At 45.9% G+C, this 24,880-nt stretch overlaps 1 protein-coding gene across 1 annotated transcript in view; it reads right to left on the reverse strand.

Annotated features, from left to right (window-relative positions):
• The window catches only part of HDGFL3 (HDGF like 3), a 60,474-nt gene extending 42,582 nt beyond the window's left edge, over nucleotides 1-17,892 (reverse strand). Inside the window, exon 1 of the mRNA XM_004594586.3 lies at nucleotides 17,759-17,892. Within this exon, the coding sequence (XP_004594643.1) occupies nucleotides 17,759-17,842 (84 nt within the window). The 5' untranslated portion in view covers nucleotides 17,843-17,892. The remainder of the gene's footprint in view (nucleotides 1-17,758) is intronic.
• Between the last annotated feature and the right edge of the window lie 6,988 nt (nucleotides 17,893-24,880).

A 24,880-nucleotide genomic window follows, 5' to 3' on the forward strand; every position in this document is an offset into this window, starting at 1 on the left:
GATTCCACTCACGAGGTCAGGCACAGACCTGACCAAGTGCCTGCTATTCAACAGAAAAGAAAGGTGGCATTTCCTTCCTTCCTTTTTTTTCCCCAAAGATTTGTTTATCTTTATTGGACAGTCACATTGACATAGAGAAAGATCTCCCATCTGCTGATTTACTCTCCAAGTGGCTGCAATGCCTGGAGCTGAACTGAGCTGATCTGAAACCAGGAGCCAAGAGCTTTTTCTGGGTCTCCCATGCAGGTGCAGGATACCAAGGTTTTAATTGGGCCGTCCTCGACTGCCTTCCCAGGCCACAAGCAGGGAGCTGGATGGGAAGTGGAGCTGCCGGGATTAGAACCAGTGTCCATATGGGATCCTGGCTCATGCAGGGTGAGGACTTTGGTTGATAGGCTACTGCGCCAGGCACAAATGATGGTATTTCTAAACCTTGTGGCACTCGCTGTACAGTTTCTCAACTGCTTTTCTACCGTTTGTGAGGAGAAACTGGTAAACCTTTCTCTACCTACTCAGTAAACTGACACAATTCTGAACATTTTGGATGCAAAGTTGTCCTCTATCCAGGTGCTAATGATGTCAGATTTGAAGTATCTCCTTTCAGTGTCACTCTGGAGCCATCACAAGATTCTGGACCACAGGAAGGTGAAGTAACAGCAGAAAATATCTTAACTGTAGTCAAGGATCCAAGACATGCCAGATATCCCCAAAACGGTTCAAGTGGGTGTTCCAGTGAGGGCAATAAGGAACGGAATGCTGCAGCAGGCCTGGAGCCAGGGCCATGCCAAGGGTGAGAGCCAAAATGCTGCAGGACAAAGTTCAGATAGTGGCAAACCTGCACATTGTGAGACAGCCCGGACTTTAACACTTCATCATGAAAACATCAAACGGCCACAAGCCAACCACCAAGCTTTTGTTATGTTAAAAGGCAGAGATTGAATTCAGTCACTCATCAAGTCTGTACCGAATGTCTTTAGTGCACTGAGGCCATACCAACACACAAAGGCAAAATAAAACAACAAGTAACATTTATTATAAAGATTACTTAGTGTGCGTGAATGAAAAAAATAAAGCTGTAAAAACAGAGCTAAGGATGAAGATGAGATTTAATTTTAAACAGGAGAGCTAAAATTTCTAAGTGAGAAAGTGGGATTTGAATTGAGTTGGACGAGTTCAGAAAATAGCTAGGGCATGGGCCTGAGCCAAGTGACTGTGGCAGCAGTGTGACCGGCACGCTGGAGGACTCCTGAAGAGACCAGTGTGACCACAGCGGAGGGAGTGAGGACAGTTGTACACGCCGCTTGAACAGGCCCCCCAGGCCCACCCTGCCGAGAGGAGTTCAGACAGCACAAATGGAAAATCAGTGAAGGTTGACTCAAACAACACAACCGAGAAAATAATGGCTTAGACAAGCACGTGGCATGGTGAGTGCTCAGAGTCCAGATATATTTTGAACTTCAGATGGGAAATGAGAGAACTTGAATTCAAGTAGGTTTCCAAGATGTTTTTGTCATGTGTAACTAAAATTCAAACTATAGGGCCCGGCGGCGTGGCCTAGTGGCTAAAGTCCTCACCTTGAACGCCCCGGGATCCCATATGGGCGCCGGTTCTAGTCCTGGCAGCTCCACTTCCCATCCAGCTCCCTGCTTGTGGCCTGGGAAAGCAGTCGAGGACGGCCCAATGCACTGGGACACTGCACCCGCGTGGGAGACCCGGAAGAGGTTCCTGGTTCCCAGCATCAGATTGGCGCGCATCGGCCCATTGCGGCTCACTTGGGGAGTGAAACATCGGATGGAAGATCTTCCTCTCTGTCTCTCCTCCTCTCTGTATATCTAACTTTGTAATTAGAAAAAAAAAAATCTTTAAAAAAAACCATAAAATAAAAAAAAATTCAAACTATAAAAGCACTAACAACAGCAAGCCCAGTAATTAACACAAAGCATCCTGTATGAACAAAGTTATAAAAGGAGATTAAGTCACCACCTGCAATACTGCCATCATAGGTGAACTCTGGCTGGTGTCAGCTGCTCCATTTCCAACCTCATCCCCTGCTAGTATACCTGGGAAGGCAATGGAAGATGGCCCAAGTTCCTGGGCTTCTCTCACCCACAGGAAATGCAGATGAAGCTCCTGGCCTCTGGCTTCAACCTGGCCCAGGCCTGGCTATTGTAGCCATTTGGGGAGGGCACCAGTGGATGGAAAATAACGCTCTGTCTATCCTGTGCTTTTGAGGAACCATGTTGTACACAATAGGCTAATGCTAATATAGGCTAACATCCCATATGGGCAACAGCTGTGTCCTGGCTGCCCCACTTCCCATCCAACTCCCTGCCTGTGGCCTGGGAAAGCAGCTGAGGATGGCCCAAGGCCTTGGACCCTGCACCCACATGGGAGACCTGGAAGGAGTTCCTTGCTCCTGGCTTCGGATCATCTAGGCTCTGGCCACTGCAACCATTTGGGGAGTGAACCAGCGGATGGAAAATTCACCTCTTTCTCTGTCTCACTGTAATTCTTTCACATTAAAAAAAAAAAATCAATAACTCTTTTTAAAAACAAGATTTCTTTTGGAAAGAAAGTGTTTCTAAAGTCAATTTGAAAAATAAGTATTGGTCAGTGTTGTTGCATAGATTAAGGCCTGAGATGCTTGTATGCTATATTAGCAGCGCTTTGCGTCCCAGCTGCTCCACTTGTGATCCAGCTCCCAGCTAATGCTCCTAGAAGAGCAGTGGAGGATGACCCAAATCTTTGGGCCCTTGCCACTCATGTGGGAGTTGCTGGCTCAGTCCCTGCTGTAATGGCTGTTTGGGGAGCCAAACAGCAAATGGATTTTTAAAAAAAATCTCTTCTGCAATTCTGTCTTTTAAATAAATCTTTAAAAAATGAAGGGCCCTGCTCAATGGCCTAGTGGCTAAATCCTCATCTCGCAAATGCCAGGATCCTAAGTGGGCGCCAGTTTGTGTCCTGGCTGTTCCATTTCCCATCCAGCTCCCTGCTTGTGTCCTGGGAAAGTAACAAAGGATGGTCTAAGTGCTTTGGACCCTGCACTGTGTGAGGGACCAGGAAGAAGCTCCTGGCTCCTGGCTTTGGATCGGCTAAGCTGTGGCTTTTGGGCCATTAGAGGAGTGAACCAGCTAATGACAGATCTTTCTGTCTCTCCTTCTCTCTGTAAGTCTGCCTTTCCAATAAAAATAAATCTTTAAAAAATTAATTAGGAGAAACACAATCCTTGCCACCTTCTTAGAATGCTCTTCCCTCAATATTCACATAATTCCCTCCTTAACTTCCTTCAGGTCTCTATTCAACTATCAGTTAATTAGAGGGGCTTTTCTCCACAATCTGTGGAAAGCACAAACATCCTTTAAACATTCTGGACTGCTACAAACACTCCCCAGCCCCTCAGTTAATGCACTTCACTTTAGCATTTACCATCACCTGAGAACAGTGCGTGAGTAAAAACACTCAAAAAATGGCTACCAAATAACCTCACGAATCAACGTACAATATTAGGGACAAAACACAGCACCTGTATGGGCTCTAAACCAGGTCTCCAGTTTCCCATTCAGTATTTAGCATCTCTCTAAACTTGAAGCTTTTCATCAGTAAAAAGGTGTGCGATAGTACCTATAGGCATCCAAGCTCTCAATCAATACTAAATTTTTCTTTTTCACTTGCTTTCCCTGAAGAAACAATTACTTAAATCAGTTTCCTCTGAGTTTCTATCCTTTGATTCCAGTTCCCTCCACCTTACAGCTGTTAAAGTAGGAAAGGATTGTACTATATTTGCTTAGCTTTGATTAGGGGTTAGGTACTTTTAACCAAGTTTTCATTTTCATTTACCTAATTTTACCTAATTTCTCTCAACAACCTTACGGGTTAGGTACTATGAGAGTACTTTAAAAAGAATGTGGAAAGAGAATTAAAAGATGTTTATCTTCGTGCTAAAAATAGTTGAAATCCATACACAGGTTTTTCCTAACATGCATTTTCATGAGTTTTTTGAAGAACCCCCATACTATCTCCATTTTAAAGAAGAAAAGCAGGATAATGAAGATGAAGTATCTGCCCAACGCCGCACGGTTAGTAAGTGGCGGAGCTCGATTTGAACACACAAGTCCCTGGTCCGAAGCACATGCTTCCTTTCTTATCCCATTTTTCTGCTTTCCTATAACACTCCATCAAATACCTGACAAAACTGTTCTCACAGCCCTTATAGCTTCTGACTATAATTCAAATCTGAGTATCTCCTCATGTCTTTGTTTCTAAACCCTTTCTGTGAGTATTCATTCTAGTTTGCTGAGGTCTGTTAAATCAGTAACACCTTAAACTAACCATTTTAAAAGGGAATAAAATCTTGCAGACCTCCAGCTGTCATTAAAATTTTATATTGTCAACGTTCTGAAATATGCATAAACTCCTTTTAATGTGCTTATCGTAAGCACATAAAATCTATATTAAATGGAAATAAAATTAGTACACCAATAAAATTCCAATTAAAGTATTCATTTAATTTCACCTTGTTCTGCAACATGAGTATGTCTTGAGTTTAGAACCCTTAGCCAGTACTAAGCAGTGGGCTGCACATCACATCACATACCACTTCCCGCTATCAGAACTGCCTGCAGGCCTGCACTGCACAGTCCACTGAAATGTAATCAGGTAAAGAAGTAAAGAACAGGGCCTGGCGGCGTGGCCTAGCGGCTAAGGTCCTCACCTTGAACACCCCAGGATCCCATATGGGCGCCGGTTCTAATCCCGGCAGCTCCACTTCCCATCCAGCTCCCTGCTTGTGGCCTGGGAAGGCAGTCGAGGACGGCCCAATGCATTGGAACACTGCACCCACGTGGGAGACCCGGAAGAGGTTCCTGGTTCCCAGCTTCGGATCGGCGCGCACCGGCCATTGCGGCTCACTTGGGGAGTGAATCATCGGACGGAAGATCTTCCTCTCTGTCTCTCCTCCTCTCTGTATATCCGGCTTTCCAATAAAAATAAAATAAATCTTTAAAAAAAAAAGAAGTAAAGAACAGGTCTTTGTTTTTGAGGGTTACTGGCTAGATAGTAATCTACTTGGGTGTGGAGGGGCAGTGAATAAGTGGTTCCCCTGGGACAGCTCGATGGAGCTATTTAGTAGGTAAAGGGAGTTTATGAACTTGAAGTTCGCAACAGGGAGTCAAGCCCTGAAACACAGCGGTTTGGAAGAGATCGTCCTAAGGTTAGTGGCTGAAGCCCAAGAAGTCCCTGCAAAGGCACTGTCAGAAGAATCATGAAAGGAAGCCCAGGCAAAAGAGTCTTTTCTTTAAGTCACAATATTAAATTCCACAGAAGGAAGTGTAAGGGCTGAAGTGAATTCTTTGGTTTGGCAGGCTATGGGGACTTCTGGCAGAAGGGCTGGGGCAGAGCAAAGCCAGGTCTCAGGAAGTTTGGCCACTAAGAGAGCAGTGCCTGGAAGACGGGCCAGCGTTTCCAATCTGCAGAAAGAGCTGCGAGTCGAGAAGAGGTTGACAGCTGAAATTGGATGAGAACAAAGGCCTTTCTTAGGCCACTTCTTTAGCCCTAGCAGTACAAATTTTTAAAGCACCTCTGTACAGCCAGGAGGGGGAAACAGAGCAAAGGAAGTAGATTTTCACTTGTAAGGAAGGGGTGGGGAGTTGCAAGTCACCTGCTGCTGGTGCCTGTTCTGTGAAGCCTGAGGCAAGCAGCCGGCCCAGGACAGGAGACGGACTGAAGCGCACACATGAAAGTGCCCTGGCGTAGCCCCGGTCTGCCGTCTGTGCTGCTGCTGCAGGACACAGGGTGACCGCAGTGTCAGCTGGTCAGCTTGTCACATTTGGTCTGATTTGGCTAAGGAAGGGATACAAGAGAGGACTGCCATCCCCAGGGAGGATGGAGAGGCCCCAGGCTTACTCGGGAGCTGGGAGACGAGGCTCCAGGGCATAACCAACTGTCCTTCGTTTTCGCAAACCACCCCAACCGCCCGCTCTTGTTAACTACTTCTATCATTTGCTTTTGTAACAATATGAAAGCAAGGGACACATTTATTCTGCACACCTGATCCTTTGCCTCTGTCAACGAACTTGTTAAAAACGAAGAATGGAACTCTGCTGCTTCAGAACTCCATCAGAGGCTTTGCTTGTCTTCCTTACCGCCCACGGCAGCACGAGACAGGGACAATGAACAAGCAGCACACAGGCTGACCTGGGGAACAGGCAGAGCTCTCAAACTGCTCACACACAATTAATCTGCTCGTCTTTGTTCTGTTCCAAGATATATGCAGTAAGTGCAGTAGGGCTGCTTTTTTTTTTGACAGAAATATATTTACTTTGATTCATTCACCCAGAAGTTGGAATTGTGCCTACTTAACTTTTCAAAAATCTCTCCCAGATGTTGGAGAATGCTTTCCCTACCATCAGGGTTAGGCTTTTTCTACTGAGACTGCTGCACCAACAGTAGTAGGGAAGTATTTCTGTTTAGACAGAGTGATTGTAAAGGAAACACAGCACCATTGGAAATGTGTTTGTCCTGAAGACTTGACTACTTCAGAGGGCGCCACAAACCTGTCCTAAATATGTCTCCTGAACTTAACAAGAGTCTAGACCCACAATTTCATTCATTATTAGCAGCCAGAACACCTTCTAGTCAAACAGCATATATAACTGGATGGTTAGCTAACGTACGGAGGTTATTTATTCCCTTAAGGTCATCTATGAAATTGTGATAGCTTTGCAACAGCTGTGAATTTGTAGTCTGAGGAATAGAGGAGCAGGAGACGAGAAAAGGCTTATGTACACACCTAGCCTTCTGAGGTCAGGAGAAATGCTGCCTGGCTGGCTGAAGAGCTCACAGAGCATCGCATTCATGTCTAACGTTTATTAAAGTGACCTTCACGTAAGACCGCAGCTACAGCAGAGTTAGCTCAGGACTACGGACCAATCAGCGTCGCCTCCGAGGCCCAGCTGCAGCTCACACAGAGTCAATGTCCTTTGGCCTAGTAGACTAAATCAGTGCTTTTCAAATTGTAGGTAATAAGAATGATTCAACGCAAATTATGCAAAATGAAATACCAAAATTCATCACAGATAGTAAGCACTGGTGTGTATGCGTATGTGGGCTGGTTTGGTAATGAATATTTATTTCTTAGAGTGGGTTATAGTAAAAAAAAAAAGTCTGAAAGCCACTACACTATCTCAGAATTGATCAACAATTACTCATTTCTAAAGTTCGGATTTTTTTTTTAATTTACCATGTTCTAAAATAACTCTCATTCTGAAAGTCAGAGGTCCAGAGGAAAACCATTTTCAGTCCACTCAACATGTTAATTAAAAAATTAAGTCAGAACCTACAATACTGCTCCTGGATGGACATTCCTCCAAAATCACAGATGTGCTCAGAACAAAACTGTCAAAGAAAAAGGACATGCAGATCTAACAAGTTTATTTTCTGACAATCCTGCCTATATAAACATTCTTGAATCTTCTGTGAGCCTCATTTGTATATGTGACAATACTAACCCTATCACATACATACATACAACACCTCTCATTTTCAACGCGTTCCACAGTAGAAACTGACAATCTGGGATCATGTTATCAAGAACTTTCCAGTCTCCATGTAGGAAACCTTGACCATCACTGCTGACTCTCCACTTGTGGGTGGCTTTGACTGCACAAGCACACAACTGCTCAAAAGCTTGAGCCTTGGTCAAAGGCAAGTGCAATCTACTGAGAGACCCTTTCGCTGGGACAGCCTAGGGCACTCTATCTTGCTCTGTGTATGATAGCCCAAGGCTCATCACACTCCAGAGTTAGCAGGCTGGATGACGGGTAAAGACCCAGCAAGCCCAGAGCCAGGAGGAAACTGCTGAGAAACACACTTGCTGAGCCAGAGGCACTGACTGAGACTATTGGTTTTCTTTGTTGTCGTGCAGTGTATTAACAACTTCAGTACTCCCGGAAGGTGATGATTAGGTAATTAGTGAAGAGTACTTTCATGTACGCTTTAACATTCGGTCTCTAACAAACAGAAAGGAAGAACTTCTCCCTCCGGACTGTACAAAAAAAGAAGCTCAATTTAAGAAACCAAGACAGGTGCAAAAATGAGGTTCCTGTCTTTTGAATTCTAGTCTGGCTCTTGGTCCCTCTGCTGCACGTCTTCCTCAGCAATGTGGAAAATGTGCCTCTGTAGGCCTGAGGTCACAGGTCATAATACACTTCTGTAAATGAGTACTATTTTTAAAAAGATTCATTTTATTTATCAGAAAGCAGAATTCCAGAGAGAACAGAAATCTTCCACTCTTTAGAAATGGTCCATCCAAATGGCCACACTGGCCAGGCCTGGAGCATGCCAAAGCCAGGAACTAGAACTCCAGCTGGGGCTCCCATGTGGGTGGTGGGCGCCCAGGTATTGGTGCTATCGCCCTTTGCTTTCCCAGACTCTACAGCAGGAGCAAAGGCAAGTGGTGCAGCTGGGAGAGGAACTGATGCTTATAAGGGGTGCCACACTGCAGGTGGGGATTTAACTCACCCACGCACAATACTGGCTCCCAGCACTTAAAAAAATAGTGTATGTGATTCTTTGAGATTATACAGATGATTATTTCCCAAACTGCAGGAAAAAAAAAAAAAAACCTCGTCAAGGCAAAGACAAAAAATAGAAAAATTCCTTTCCTATCTTTAAGTGGCTTATTTATCTATATCAATGATAGTAAAATAACATGAACACAAAGGGGCCAGCACAGTGGTGTAGCAAGTTTAGCCTCTTTCTACAGTGGTGGAGTCCCAGCCACCCCACTTATGGCCTGGGAGGGTAGCAGAGGATGGCTCAAGTCCCTAGGCCCCTGCACCCACCTGGGAGACTGGGAGGAAGTTTCTGGCTCCTTGCTTCAGACTGGCCCAACTCTGGCCATTGGCAGTGAACTAGTAGATGAAAGATCTGTCTTTCCTTTACTATAACTCTACCTTTCCAATAAAAATTTAAAAAAAATCCCCAAAGTATCAAAACCTTATCAGAACACGCAATATGTAAACTGACAAAAACCCACACAGACTAGTCATTGCTCTGAAGATGGAGCTTCTAGGCTCCACTGAACCAGTGACTCTCCCAATCTCATCCTACCTGCTGTTCCGAGTAAACAGCTTCTCTTGTGGGTGCAGCCCTGAGGAAGCCGACATGGCTCTGGGATGCTCGTGGCCCTCTGCTTCCTCTACCAGCACAACTAACATCTGCCTTACTTATCACTCCCTTGCGTTCAGGTCTTTAAAAGACAGCCAGACTAGAGAACCTACTACAACAAACGTCCTCCAAGACGGCCAGCTTCAGTGTTCTCACACACTGCCATTGGCCCCTTCAGTCCTTTCCTCTGCCCTAAAGTCACATTTCTGATGTTTTTGTGACATTCTCAGTAGACATGGATTAAAATGTTTGTTACTATGTGATTACTGGGTTAATTTGTTAATTTAAGTCTTGGGAATAATGTCTCACAGTAGTGTTACGTATATTCATCCTAACTTGTAATCAAAACATCTATACAACCCATAATTTGATATATGTTGATCTCTCTCTATTTATCTATATATTCAACCTAAATTGTAGGTAAAGAAATTCAGTTAAGTATTTGTATTTATTAAATTGCCAAACAAACTGAAAATTTTTAGTCATCTACTTTAAATGACTGTGTAACATATTCTTTTATTCTGTTAGTGAATACGTGACAGATTCAAAATTTTATGAAAGACAATTTGGCAGCATAAGTCCAAAATTCTAAGATATGCATATGTCCCCTGCTTCAGAAATATTATTTCTAGAGATTTTCCCTAGGGAAATAACTAGCTGTTTAACAAAAAAGGATGTTTCTTTTTTGAAAGATTTATTTTTATTTTAAAGACAGATTTACTGAAAGAAAGGACAGAAAGATTTTCCATCCGCTGGTTCACTCCCAAAGGGCTGCAACAGCTGGAGCTGAGCTGGTAGAGTCAGTTTCCTCTGGGTCTCCCACGTGGGTGCAGGGGCCCAAGGACTTGGGTTTTGCTCTATTGTTTTCCCAGGCCATAAACAGGGAGTCGGATAGGAAGTGGAGTAGCTGGGACACAAGCTGGTGCCCGTATGGGATTCTGGTGCTTGCAGGTAGAGGATTAGCCTGTAGCCATCATGCTGACACCAAGGATGTTTCTTAATCTTGCTTTGTAGTTAAAAACTGAAAATAACCTAAGTGTCCTAGTAGGACATGGTTGTAATTTATTATAAATTACAAATATATAAATTATAAATATTAGGTAATTTACTATAAATTACCTAAACCAAGTAAATACCATAAATTACAGAGAACTACTACAAATTATATTATAGAAATATATCCATTGCCATTAAAAATACTTCAGGGGACAGAGCACTGAGGTGCAGTGGGTTAAGCTGCCACCTGCCATGCTTAGCATTCCATATGAGCCAGTTTGAGTCCTAGCTGCTCCACTTCCAATTCAGTACTTTGCTAAAATGTATGTGAAAACATAGGAAAACAACCCAAATTCCTGGGTCCCTGCCACTCACGGGACCATCTGGCCGGGCTGAGGGCGAGGGTGAACAGGTATCAGTGGGTGAAAGATCTCTGTCTGTATCTCCCTCTGTCATTCTGCCTCTTAAATATATGTATCTTTAAAAAAAATTACTTATGATCCATTCCTCTCTTTAATAGTTGATGCTAGCTTAAGTTCATCTTACAAGCACATGGCTTTAGGGCAAGGAGCATTTCTGACCTTGAAAGTTCCATAGTAGTCAACAATACTACACATCCTGTCTGTGGTGTAGGACTGGCTTTTTAAATTCATTGCAGACTGAAATTTTATAAAACACAATAAAAATGAGCTATTAAAAATAAGGCATATACCAAATGCAAGCCTCAGTTCTCATTCAAATAAGAAACATACAGTTACTCCAGCAAATTGCCTACAAATGTTTCTGTATTTCTCCATTTCTGCACCCATCTCATCCCAGACAGGTGGTAGCTGGCAGCGTGTGCTTTGAGCATTGCTGGGAGTGGCCAGGAAGCCATGCTGCTGTGGACCAATGACTGCGGAATGGATCCCGAGCCAATGCTGGGAGACTTTTCTGCAGTGGAAAACACTCTTCAATAAACAAAAATACAGGCCTCTTCTATTATTTTTACTCATTAGCCTATGATGCTTTTCTAATGTTAATATATTTCAATGAAGTTATATATGGTTTTAAAATTTTCCAAAAGAATAAAATACAACCTTTTACAGAGGGAATTTGGCTTCAGAGAAGTAATATTTTCCCAATATTACTTTCCCTGGGGAAACGATGATTGTTCTAGCATACCAACAACCACCATGGAGTACAGATTCATGTGGCTGAAACGGGAACATGAGAAATCTTGTGAATTGAAATTGAGAGTTTAAAGTGCCTATCTGTTCCCCATCTCATCCGCCAGTTCCTTGGCAAAGTCAACACAGTCCCAAGGGAAAAAGCTGAGTGAGCCCGTGCCACGTCACCTGAGGACTGAATTATTGATGGACTTCTTTGGACTTGGGCCAGAACAATGAGGAGGAAAAACATTTTACCTCACATTAAGATTAAAAACAGCTCAAGTCCCAAGGAATTCCTTGAGAACATGGCAGAAATGAAGTCTCACTTTCGAGAAGCTCACGGTCAAAGGCAGACAGCCCTAAAAGCTCTCTGGGCTAGAAGCTCAAGATTCTCAGTGTTTACATTAAGGGCATGGAAACACTTGTTATAGCCATGTTTTAAAAGATCTTATTTGAGAGGCGGAGAAGGAGGTGGCCCACTTGTTGGCTCACTCCCCAGACAGTAGGGATAGCTGGGGCTGGACCAAGCCCAAGTCAGGAGTCAAGAGCTTCACTCGGGTCACCCACGTGGGCACAGGGACCCAAGAACCTGGGCCGTCTTCTGCTGCCTTTCCAGGCGTGTTAGCAGGGAGCTGGCTCAGAAGCATTCCATCTGGAACACGAACCAGTGCTCCAATACAGGCTCCTGTGATACAGGCTTAACCCACTGCGACACAACGCAAGCCCAACCGCTGCAATTTCAATTTATTGATAGAAAAAAAAAGAAAAAAGGCACCATGTACTGTGCCTTACATAGAGTATGTGGGTGCTCAGCCTAGGTTCACTAGAACTGAGCTCTTCAAGCCATCCAATAGGGCAAGGCCGCATGCTTTATTTCTCCAGCTTTATCAGATGAGGGGTTGACAGCCAGATCAAAAATGTGAGTGCTGACTTAGTAAGACAGGAGTAAGGAGACCCTAACAAACAAGACAGAAGCTAAAGTCAGAAAGGAAGTCAAAAGGAAGCCTAATGATAAAGCATGAACAAAAAAATGTAGTTTCTAAAGTACTCAAAAGAGAGCAGGACCATGCTTCTTCATAGGGCTGAAGACAGAAAGAGGAAAAAAATCTTGCTCAAAACTAAAAATAAAATTCAATCCACACAGAATCTTGTGGTATTATTCTTTCTTCCCATCTAATAGAAGATGTATTTGTAAAACCGAAGCCAAGTGCACACATTTTAAATGTGCAACCTGATAAAGTTTTACATCTGTACATCGCCCTGTGACCACAGACCCAGCCAAGAGCCAGCACCAGGGCCACCTGTGTCTGGCTGGCTGCCCGCTTGCCACCACGGGTCAGATGGAATCAGATGGAACCATACAGAATGGGTGGCTTTTTGAGTCTGGCTTTTTCACTCAAGCCTCCATTTCTGAGATGTCCACGCTGTTGTGGACATCTGAAGGTCACTCCTTTTTCATGCAGACTAGTTCTGCTCTTGTCCAAATGTGTCTATACATTCTGCTGGCAGACATCTATCTGGTAGCTTCCCACCTTCCGTTGCAGACACTAGCTGCGTAGTGGCTGTGTGAGCGATCGTTTCATTTGCATATCTGCCTACATGTCTGCAGACTCACAAGGTTCATGCAGACTAGGCCAGCTTTCTGAGGTCACTTGACCAATTTACTCTCTTACCAGCAATGTGAATTTCAGAGTTCTGATACACATATTTTTAAGTTTTAAAAAGCTCTCTACGTGAAGCCCAAGAATTCTGAAGCTTTTTGTATTTATTTATCTTCATCTTTTACTCAGAAATAACAAACAACGTGCTCATACATCTCAGGGGATACATAATTTGGATTTTAGGGGTGTGGAAATAAAATAGTAAATTTTACTAGCATAAATAGACACTAGTACCCTTCTTCAGATAGGTATGTTTTTTTACACACGTGGGATGACTGCAAGTAGCTGCCATTTGTGCATGCCTGATTGAGAAGACTCACGGAATAACTACTTTTAACTCAACTAGCTCTTAGCAAATGGACAAGTCACTAAAAAGCGTCCTACAAAGGCAATATTAATAATCTAAGTGCAGGTCCTGGCATGGTAACCTAGTGGCTAAAAGTCCTCGCCTTGCACACATCAGGATTCCATACAGGCACTGCTTCTTTCCCAGCTGCTCCACTTCCCATCCAGCTCCCTGCTTGTGGCCTGGGAAAGTGGTCAAGGACGGTCCAAAGCCCTGGGACCCTGCATTCATCTGGGAGACCGGGAAGAAGCTCCTGGATTCAGACTGGCTCAGCTCTGGCTGTTGTGGCTACTTGGGGAGTGAACCAGCAGATGGAAAAGCTTTGTCTCTGTCTCTCCTCTTCTCTGTAAATATGTCTTCCTCCCCACCACCCCCCAAAAAAAAACTTTAAAAAAAAGTCTGATGGGTGCTTAAAAATATCAGAAGGTAAAATCTGTGACTATCTAGTCAGACACATTGTATGAAGCAAATATTCAATATGAAAGTTTTAAAATATAGGACTTAATACTGCTAGATGGGTTTTTAAAAAAATTTTTTAAAGATTTGTTTATTTTTCTTACAAAGTCAGATATACAGAGAGGAGGAGAGACAGAGAAAGATCTTCCATCTGATGATTCACTCCCCAAGTAGCCACAACAGCCAGAGCTGCACCATTCACAGCCAGGAGCCAGGATTTCCTAAAGGTCTTCCACACGCGTTCAGCATCCCAAGGCTTTGGGCTGTCCTCGACTGCTTTCCCAGGCCACAAGCAGGGAGCTGGAAGGGAAGCAGAGCTGCCAGGATTAGAACCGGTGCCCATATGGGATCCCAGCGCATTCAAGGCAAGGACTTTAGCTGCTAGCCCACTGCACCAGGCCCTAGATGGGCTTTTACTTACTCATTCATTTTTTGTTATTTTGCACTAAAAATGTAAAACATGAAATAGTGGGTGTGACACCTGTTATCCCAGCATCTGTAATATACAATGAGAGCTGTATAAAATACGTAGCTAAACATTTCAAAGTAAATTTACATATTCTAGGGATATGTACATATATATTTTTTAATCAACAGTGTTTACCATTCAGAGCTGAGACTTGTTCTAAAGCTAGTTTGTAGGCATAGGTGAACTCCAAAGTTTTAAAGTCATACAGTCAAGTATGCTCCATTATAACAGCCTGATGTTCTTTGGTGTTAAAATACCTCAACTGTGGGAGAGTCGTGGTGGGGAAACTAGAACTCAGGCGCGAGAGGACTTGCCCTAACCTCAACAGCTATGTGTGGGATTCCAGTGCCTACGTTAGTAAGACTGACTGAATGACACATTTAAGATAAGCCTATTTCCTTATATTTTTACCTAAAAGGAAAAAATATTTACCTGTAATTCACGGAGTAAATTTAGTGACCTATGTAATAAGTTACTTGGGCATGCTTTACCACCAAGACAGGCAATTGTTTGGAAAAAGAAATGGACATATGAACAGAGACATGACAGGACAACTGGAGGACATCTGCAGGATCCAGGCTGTCGCACATGCGTGTCCACTGTACAATTGAGACTTTTCATGATATTAGGAAAATAACAAGTTTACTCATGCTGACAACGACAAATGTAATTAAAAGCAGTGCAATGACACTAGGGAAAGTTACAAATGGGAGGGACATCCAAGTAGCATGCTTTTAGATATAGAAGTTCCTGTTATCTTCAGAGGAGATATGTGCCGGGAACCACATGACATAAAACTATGAAAGTTTGATCTGTAAGGCAGGCACAGTAGATTAAGAACAGCAACTAGTAATGCAATAGATCATAACAACATACTATAATAAAGGTTAGATGACTGAAGTCTCTTTTTTAACTGTATTATATTTTCTGACCACAGCTAACAAACCAGAGAGTGAAGCTGAGGATGAGAAGACAATTCTGTGAGGAGGGAGTTATCCCTCCTTTACACTATACAGAATAGAAATGTATAAAGATTACAGGACACACAAAGGTCCCCCAGTGTGCAGGCCAGCCCGGCCGGACGCACCCTGTTCAGATCCCACACCCCTTGCACCACACGGCTCCCACGGGGCTGTCCGGAAAAGTCCAGCCGCCTCCCCATTCCTGCTCTGTCCCACCAGCTCCGGCTGCTGCCAGGCAGCTCTTGCCTAGCGCAGCAACTGAAATCTGGCCGCACATGTATTTCTCCCTCATATTGACTCCTTAGGGGTCATACAGACTTGAACTCCCACATAACTGGCCTACATAGCAAAGTGACAGTATGCCAAATGTGCAAGTAGGATTTTTTTCCCCAGGCAGCTTTTTATAGCATCATCATCTACTGAGCTCTAAGTAGATGTAAAACGGGGAAAACACCTCAGACTTGGGATGCAAATAATGAGAACATATCAGAAGCATATAGTGCTATGACCAAGAACAGGGTTCTTTTTCTAATCTACCTCTTCCTAGAAACGGCAACATGCCACCACCCATTATGAAACAATCCTTTTTTTTTTCCAAGTCTTAGGTTCTTCCCTTGGGGAGCTTGTGTAAAGTGTGAATAGATTTTCTTTCTTGTTTCTATTTTATTTGATCTACAAACAATGCTTTTTCTTTCCTTGTTGTATGTTCTATTTTCCTTTGGTCTGGAATTGTAACTTTCAGGAATTTGCAAGCACAATTTAATATATAACTAGGACCACTTCTGGTAGCATTCTTCCGTTCTGCAAATAACTACAGGTGGTCAACCTGTACAAGCAACACGTTCATGGAATGAATGTTCAGTCTTTTTACTCTCAGAAGATACATTTCAAATGTTAAGTCTAAGGAAAGCTGATGTGGAATGCATAAATCACCAAACTGGCCATCATCTTTAATTCACTATTGACAATGGATAATACATCTACGCATTGAAGCTGTTTACATCTCACTGAACAACTGTAGTTGGGGACTCCCTGAAGGCCTTAGGGAAGCCAAAATCTTACCCCTTTTCAGCAATATGGTACTACAGCTTGAAAAATAACCTGTTATTCTAACAGAAAGACTTTGCCTTAATGCAAGACCTTCAGTTTGGATGTGAGTTCTTCCTCTACCCATGTGAGATTGTGAGTGAGCCTACACATGATTACATTTGCAAAAATACTTATGCTAGACAGTCCAAGCAGTTAATCCACATGAGAGCACGGGCCAAACACTAGTTCCCCCCAACTCCTCGGCCTAGTGCCCTTTCCACACCACAACCACGCCAAGCCAAATAAGAAAAAAAAAATAAGTGATGAAGTCCATCCATGACCTCAACTTCACTCAGTTTGTCTGGCTACTCATGATGTAACTTCCTTTCGGGAATGGGGGGTATTTTCCCCTCCCTGGTCTTGCCACCTCCATGTAACTACGGGGTAACCTGTCTGTATATTCATGCCAAAGCCCTCCTCCCCCCCAGGCCTATATCTGTTCCTCAAGGATGCGCATCTATAGTCTCTGAGGCGCCTGCACCCTAGCATGCCTGACTCCTTCTCACGCTGACGGCCGATTTCAAAGCCATTCACTGCCCACTATCACTAAACGCCAAGTCAAAGGGAATTAATCTTAACACACAAGCCACACATGGCAGTGTCATGTCCCCTTCATCACTCCAAGGGCCTGAACGTTGGGCATGACGGGGCTGATGCTTTCTAGAGAAAAACAGCCCCGTGATCAACCTTGCCACCTAGGAACACAGCGAGCTATTGTGGGGAGGGCAGCGGGAGGCCAAAAGAATCAGGTCTGGGATCCGATGGAAAACAAATATGGAGGTGAAAAAGGCACACGGAGCTGACTGGCCCCAGCAGTCAGCGAGCACCCCACCCCCCCGGCTTCTCGGGGTGTCGCTTTACACCACAAGGTGGGCACCCGCCAGGCACGTCTACCCAGCACCAGGATAGGGCAGGCGGGGCACCCGGAATCTCGCGCTCAAGGAAAACTCAACAAGTCTGGAAGGCGAGGAAGGGATGCACTGCGAGCGGCGGGGGCGCGGCGGCCTCGGGATGCCCAACTACCCGTTCCCAGAAGCCGCCGGCCGACCCGGCCCCGACGTCCGCCCGGGTCCACGCCGGAGCCCACGCCTCCGCCCCAGGCCCCCGGGTGGCCGCCGCTTTCCGGGAGGAAGGCAGCGTCGGGCCTGCGGGGGCCCGGACCCGCCTTCGAAAGTGGGTGGAAGGATGGCCGCCCTGGCCGATTCTTTATAATTTTTTTTTTGCGGGCGCGGCTCCCCCCTGCTCACCCCAGTCCCCCAAACCCCAATCCTCGTCGCCTCCCGTGGCCTTGACCCCGTCAGCCCCGCGCAGCGCTGGGCCGAGCCGTTAAGCCTTCGCCGCGGCCGGGCTCGGGGCTGAGGCGATGGGGAAAGGGGGCGGGCGCGCCATCATGAAGGGGAAAATGGTGGGCGGGCGGGCTCGCGCGCCGCGGCCGCCACCGCCGCCGCCGCCGCCGTACTCACCCGGGCCGGCCAGTGCGGGTAGCCCTTCATCTTGGCGAACACCAGGTCGCCCGCTTTGTACTCGCGGGGCCGCGGACGCGCCATCCCGGCCGCTCCCCTTCCCCGGTCGTCCTTGGTCGCCGCGAAGATGCCGGGAGGCCGTCCCCACCGCCTCCCTCAGCGCTCCACCCCTCCCCGCGGACCGACGACGGACTGCGCCGCTGGCTCCTCCGCGGGCCTCGAGCCGGCCGGCCGGGCGGGCGGGCGAACGAGCGACCGCTTCCAAGAAGGGGAAAGCGGCGAGGAGGCGGCTGAGGCGAAAGGGGGTGGGCGGGAGGTGGGGGGGCGCAGCAGGCCCCGGCAAATCCCCGCCCGGCAGCGGGGGAGGGGAGCCCCCGGCCGCTCGGCGTTCGCCCGCGTCCGGCCGCGCCGAGGTCCCCGCTGCTGCCGCCGCCGCGCGCGCTCCTCACGGGCGCCGCGTCGCCTGCCGCATGCCGCCGCCGCCGCCGCCACCGGCCTCTCTCCCGGGCTCCCAGGCCTCGCGCCTCCTCCTCCGCCGAATTCCTCCTCGGGCAGCGACCGCAAACACGATCTTATTATTGTTCTCGCGCGCGCTCAGCATCCCTTCCCCGCCCCGCTCTCCTCTCCCCTCCCCTCCCGCCCCGGCCGGTTAATTCCTAGGTCCACGGCCGCCTTTCGCCGAGGAACCGACCGAGCGCACCAGCCCGGCTGCGTCCTCCCCCTCGCCCCGCAAGCCGGGAGGAGCGAATCCCGGTGGCGGGAGCGCCTACTCCGAGGGCCGCCTGCCGCCGCTCGCTTTCTTTTGTTCTTGGCCCGGAGCTGCCTACCGCGGCCCAGCCAATCACTACCCGGTCGTCCCCTCTGTCACCCTGGGGTTGCAGGGGGCACTTGCACCCGCATCCTATGCCCACTTCCCGGTCACCCCTGCCCCAACTCTCCAGCCCGGGGGAGCCTCAGCCGGCCACCTCTGCGTGCTCTTTGGTGAGTGTGTGTGTGGGGGGGTAGGGTGGGGGTGACAAAGGCACCCCGGGCTGTGCCAAGGAGACCCTCTGCCTTGGAGGGCACGGCCCTGAGTGTCAGCGACCTTGCTGGATTCTTGCGCCAGCTGTGTCTTTAAACACAGTGCAGAGCCACCGGCCCAGGGCAGGTAGTTGTGGAGGCTCCCTCATTCGCTCTGCGGAGCAGTCGGGATTCGAACCTGGATCCAGAGTCCCTGAGTGGGCCAGGCCTGTAGCCTTTGGGGCAGGTCTTACCCTGGCAGATCTCTTAACTTGTCTCCACTCCTGGCAGGATCCCAGACAGGGTTCTGGAACTTGGCCTCCAGCCATGTGGTGTTGATTTGTGGAACTCAGTGCCTGAAGTCTTGGGAACCTCGCGTGCAAGTAATCACTGTTGCAGTCTGAACTCCCTAATGGGGCTGTTTTCAAAGACATTTTGGGGAATGCAACACTTCCTAACACTCTCCTCCCTTGATAGCAGTAAGGCAAAGAGCGCCTTGAGCTTGCCGCCATGAATGAACGCTGCTGCTTGGCTCCTCGGCCAGCCCACGCTGAGAGGTCAGCTGGCCGGCGCCCTGCGAGCTGCTGACTTGGCCCAGCCTTCAGCCTGCACAAGGACGGGTGTCCGTTGTCTCTCCCACCCCTGCCTGCTGCCTTCTCGTAGAAGCTGCAGCTTCTCCCAGCATTGTCTCCCTCACTTGCTTTGTAGAGTGTGTATGTGTGTGTACCCCCAAGTCTTGTTCTCTGTGCTGGACTTCCAACAGTGAGTACCCTAAAATTTCAACACATCTTCCTCACCTGCCCTACAGGTTCATGCTTCCCCTCTTTTCCCACCGCGAGCCACAGATGGGTCTAAGTCTCTATGCCTCCGTGACAGTCGTCCACAGAGGTACCTCTCGCTTCTGCAACCTGCTTGCGGTGTGTAGCTGGCATGTCAGGCCCCACAGATGAACCTGTGGAATGGTTCCTAGATCCTGTTATGGTCAGAGCCAGATCCCTCTGATGAGCTGCTGGAGTGGGAGCTGTCCAAAGCTGGTTCCATCCAACCTTGAAGGCAAGACCCTGACTGAGGACTTATTGAGTAGCAGATGGGAAGATAGAATGAAAGATTAAAAAAAAAAGATTCCCTAGTTTCTGACGTAAGCAGCAGGATGATGAGTCTGGCCCCCATGAAGGTGAAGAAATGCATGAAGAATGGGCATGTTTGGAGACCAAGATCTGAAGTCATCTTGGATGTGTGGAGATTCCCATGAGCATCCAGAGAGATGTTTAAGTGATCAGCTCAGTCATACAGTTTAGAAAAAAAGAGACCAAGGCAGAAGGTAGGTAGTGGGTGGTATGCAGACACACTGACGATTGAAACAGAGGTGGAGGCTGCCCAGGAGACTTCGTCTCATGAGAAAAGCAGTGATCCCGGTCTGGAGCCAGTTAGCACCCGTGTTTACCAGTTAGGCAGAGGAGTCTAGAATTTCTAGAAGGAAGGAAATACCCAGATAGATGCCACTGGGAGGTTAAGAAAGATATGGGAGTGGGTCCATCAAGCATGATGAGGCAGAAGTGTATCATGGCCACTCCTATTGCAATGAAGACAGTGTCAGGCTGAATTAAAAGGACAAGTGTGCACTGCTTACAAAGGGTGTATTTTGAGTAATGAATGTAGAAAGAGTAAAATGATAAAAGTGACTCAATGCCACAGAAAGCCGACTTGAATGCACAAAATATCACTAGAACTTAGTGGCTCTTCACTAAGAGCAATTTTTTCCTCAAGTGAACATCAGGCAACGGCTAGAGAAATTTCTGATAGTCACCACTAGAGGGCAGGTGTTAGCATCATCCCGTGGGTCCAGCGGGTAGAGGACAGGAATGTGGCCTGAGAGCCTACCTTGCCTAGGACAGCACCTCATGGAGGAGGACAGGAACCCTACTTCACCCAGGATGACACCTCATGGAGGACAGGAATCTCATCTAGTTCAACACCTCATGCCAACATGGAATTCTCCTGTCTGAAATGTCAACACTGTGTGGTTGAGAAACGCTGTTACAGAGGCCTTACACAGAAATGAAAGGGTCAACTCACCAGCATGAAATAAATTGCTCAGTTTGTATGCACAAGTTAATGTGGCCTCCAAATATAAGAATCAAGAAATTGACAACTAAAAAGGAAAATATTCACATCCTCAATTATGGTGGGACATTTCAGCATCATTTTCTTAGCAACTGGCAGAATGAGTGGGCACAAAGTGTCCAAAAGAATTTAGATGACTGAGAGAATAATTAATAAATGTAACTTTACTGTTAATGTTGAGAACACAGTAGATACCAGTCGTTGATATACATCACTTTCAAATAGACATGTAACATTTACCAATATGACTTTGGGCTGGGCTATAGGATAAGTCTCAACAGCTTTCTGAGGGTTAAAATGAGACACGGCCTATTATTCTCTGACCATAGCTGAATTAAACTAGAATCAGTAACCAAAAGAGTGGAGAATTTCCAACTATTCATAAATTAAACAATATCTTTATTGTGCATCTTTTAATAATCTGAGTCAGAGAATAAATAATAATGGAAATTAAAACATTTTGAATAACGCTGGAAACTATTTAAACTTATGGTCAGATGGTAAGGCTATTTAGAGTCTTGGGAAGAAAAGGATAAAAATTAATAATATTTGCATATATCTCAAGAATTGAAAACAAACAAAATTAATTTTTAAAAGGGAAAAGGAGATGTTACAAGGCACAGAAATTAATAAACCCTTAAAATATATCATGGAAAATTATCAATAAGCCTGAAAGCTGGTTTATTAAAGATATTAATAAAATAGACAAGCATATCAAGTATGATAAAAAAGAAATAGAAAAAGCACAAGTAAAATATAAAGGGTGAAAAAAAGGATATCACTTTAGATCACAGAAAAGTATCAACTGGACAAGTGTGGTCCGCCTTACATCAACGCATTTGAAGATTCATATGGGATGGACAATGCCCAAATAAGGTGTATCTTCCCAAAAGGGATGCAAGAAGAAAGAAACCTGAAGAGCCCTAAATCTACTCTAAAATGTTCTTCCAGAGAAGATTCCAGATTCTGCTGACTGTCCTGGTTAATCTACCAAACAGCCGTAGCAATGGATAGAGCCGATGTCAGACAGACGCTTTCAAAGGAAAGAGAGGACATTTTCCGATTTGTTTTATGAGGCCAGCACCATCTTAATACCAAAATCTAAAAGAGCTCCGCCAGGAAGGAAAGCAGCACGCCGGCCCTTCTTTCCATAGAAAACAGGCTCAGCCAGCTCAGCAAACCACATCCGGGTGTCAAACTGCTTGGCTCCAGAGTAATACACTGTGACCAATTTGAAAATGAGCTGCAGGAATGTAGGCTGACTGACATATGAAAATGAACCAGTGTCATTTCCCACACAAACAGATTAAAAGAAGATGCAGAGAGCGTAGCTGATGGAAATCACTACACATCTTCTAAAAAGCCGTGAAAGGAGGACTAGATAGGAATTTTCTGTAGTTTACATGGTTTTCTACTACTGTTTTCATTTTTAAAAAGTTATTTATTTTTATTGAAAAGTCAAATATACAGAGAAAAGACAAAGGAAAATCTTCTGTCCGTTGATTCACTCCCCAAGTGGCACAACAGCTGGAGCTGCTGAGCCAATCTGAAGCCAGGAGCCAGGAGCTTCTTCCGGGTCTCCCACATGAGCGCAGGGTCCCAAGGCTTTGGGCCGTTCTCAACTGCTTTTGCAGGCCACAAGCAGGGAGCTGGATGGGAAGCAGGGCTGCTGGGATTAGAACTGGCACCCATGTGGGATCCTGGCCACTAGGCTACTGTGCTGGATCCTACTGTTTTCATTTGACTTGAAAGGTGGAGGAACATCTCTCACCCATTGGTCCCTTTCCTAAATGCCTGCAACAGCTAGGCCAGCCTGAAGTTAGGACCCTAGCTCTCCATCTGAGTCTCTCACACAGGTGGCAGGGGCCGCATAGTTGAACCATCACCTGCTACCACTGGGTGTACCCCAACAAGGAAGCCGTGGACAGAAGCACAGCCAGGACTCTGATACGGGAACGGGGCAGCCCAAGGACTGCACCCAATGCAAGGAATGACTCCAACATCAGCCGGAGGATTGGTGAGACTCCCGCGACTCCCTCCATTTTAGACCCACCGCCTTGAAAAGCTTCCTCCAAGCTTCAAGTTCCCTTCAATTTCGGTTTCAGTTTCATTTCTGTAAGTCTCAGGTTCTTTAGTTCCGTGCCCGATTTTGTTCCCTGACAGCTCTATCCACCAATCCCTTGTGGTCCCATACCAATCCCCACGGCCCTGTACTCCCAGTACCTGCCCCTTTGCTATACCAGCACACACCCTTTCTTCCTCTCCCAGCCCGTGGCTCTTCCTGCCCCCAGCTCTAGGCTTTGTCTAATCTCCCAGTCCTTGACCCTCAGCCTTGGGGTCTCTGCTTTCTCGGCTCTCGCCACTCCCTGCTCTGCTCCCCGCCTCTCTGTCTCTTGGAGACCCTCCTGTCACTATGGCTGGACACCTCTCTCTCCTTCTCTCTGCCTTCTCTCCGTTTCCGCTGCCATCTTCCTCTGCTGTGTTTTCTTGTCCTCTCCCACTGGGATAAAGCCCTTCTCTGCAGCCACCCCTTCCGCTATCCTGTGTGACTCGCTGTGTCTGGTGTCTAGCGTTAATGGCGAGAATTCTTAACACCCAATGCCTGCACAAGGAGTTTCTTCCAGGTTTCCCACTCGAGTGTAAGGTCCCAAGGTTTTGGGCTGTCTTCCACTGCTTTCCCAGTTCACAAGCAGGAAACTGGATGGGACGTGGAGCATCCGGGACACAAACTGGTGTCCATATGCGATCCTGGTGCATGCAAGGCCCAGAAATGAAAGCATCTTAAAACATTTAACAAGTGAATTCAATCAGGAGAATTTATTTTCATAATCACTGTGGTGGATGTTAACCTTGATGAGAAAATAAACAATGGTAAAGGATTCTGGCAGCAAGTGCAATGGGAGGAGACGAGACACAGAACTGGTGAGCCTGTGCCTGCTTGTCACAGCTTTCCCCAAACACCAGTTCCCCAGAAAACCAGTCTTCAGGTGTTCAGAAGCACACGTTCTCCTGTGTTAACTAAAAGTTAGAAGTCAAACTAACATCGTGTTAGATAAAATGTGTTCATTTATGTGGATAAAGCTGCTGCCTGCTGCACTACCATACGGCCCCCAGTTCACGTCCCAACTTCTCCACTTCCAATTCAGCTCCCTGCTTATGGCCTGGGAAAGCAATAGAAGACGGCCCAAGTGCTTGGGACCCTGCACCCGCATGGGAGACACAGACGAAGCTCCTGGCTTCAACCTGGCTCAGGAAGTGAACCTGTGAAGGAAAGAGCTCTCTCTGCGTCTCTCCCTCTCTCTCTGTAACACTGCTTTTAAAATAAATAAATAAATGTTTAAAAAAATGTGTTCTCTCTACCTGTCTTCAGATAATAAAATTGAAAAATATGTAAGCAGCAGTTGCCTGCGTGTGACTGAAAAGATGGCAAAAATCAGAGGCCATCAATTCATTCTTCTTGTGCCTGCCTGGCTGTTCCGCTGCATTCTAGCGATGTTCGGATGAGTAATAAAATGAGGGCAAATGCGATGAATCATTTTATATTTATTCCATAACATTTATTCCCTTGTCTTTGTTTCAGCAAAATTGGGATTTGTATAACATGTATTTTACTGACAATAATGTAAATTAGGTGTGCTTAATGTGTATAATCTATTCCTCCAGTTTTTTAAAAACAGTATTTCAAATTTTAAAAAATTACTGTTTTGCTGGGAAAACTTTAACTGCCAATAATATTTTTAAAACAGTATCTACATTTGTAAACAAAGCAGCTTTTTGACATATAATATATAGTATTATCTAAATAACGATCATTGCAGAATACATTACAAAAACATTTCAATTTCATCATGTTATTAATATTTATATCATGATCAGTACCATCTCCTAAAGAATATCTGTATCACGGAGCATTTGTCAGTTTCTTGAAAAAAATAATTTTCAATATTGAGATGTTTTTCTTTAATGATTTTATTTTGGAAGTCAGAGTTGAAGAAAGAC

This window comes from Ochotona princeps, chromosome 6 (genome assembly GCF_030435755.1).
Source record: "Ochotona princeps isolate mOchPri1 chromosome 6, mOchPri1.hap1, whole genome shotgun sequence".
NCBI classification, from domain to species: domain Eukaryota; kingdom Metazoa; phylum Chordata; class Mammalia; order Lagomorpha; family Ochotonidae; genus Ochotona; species Ochotona princeps.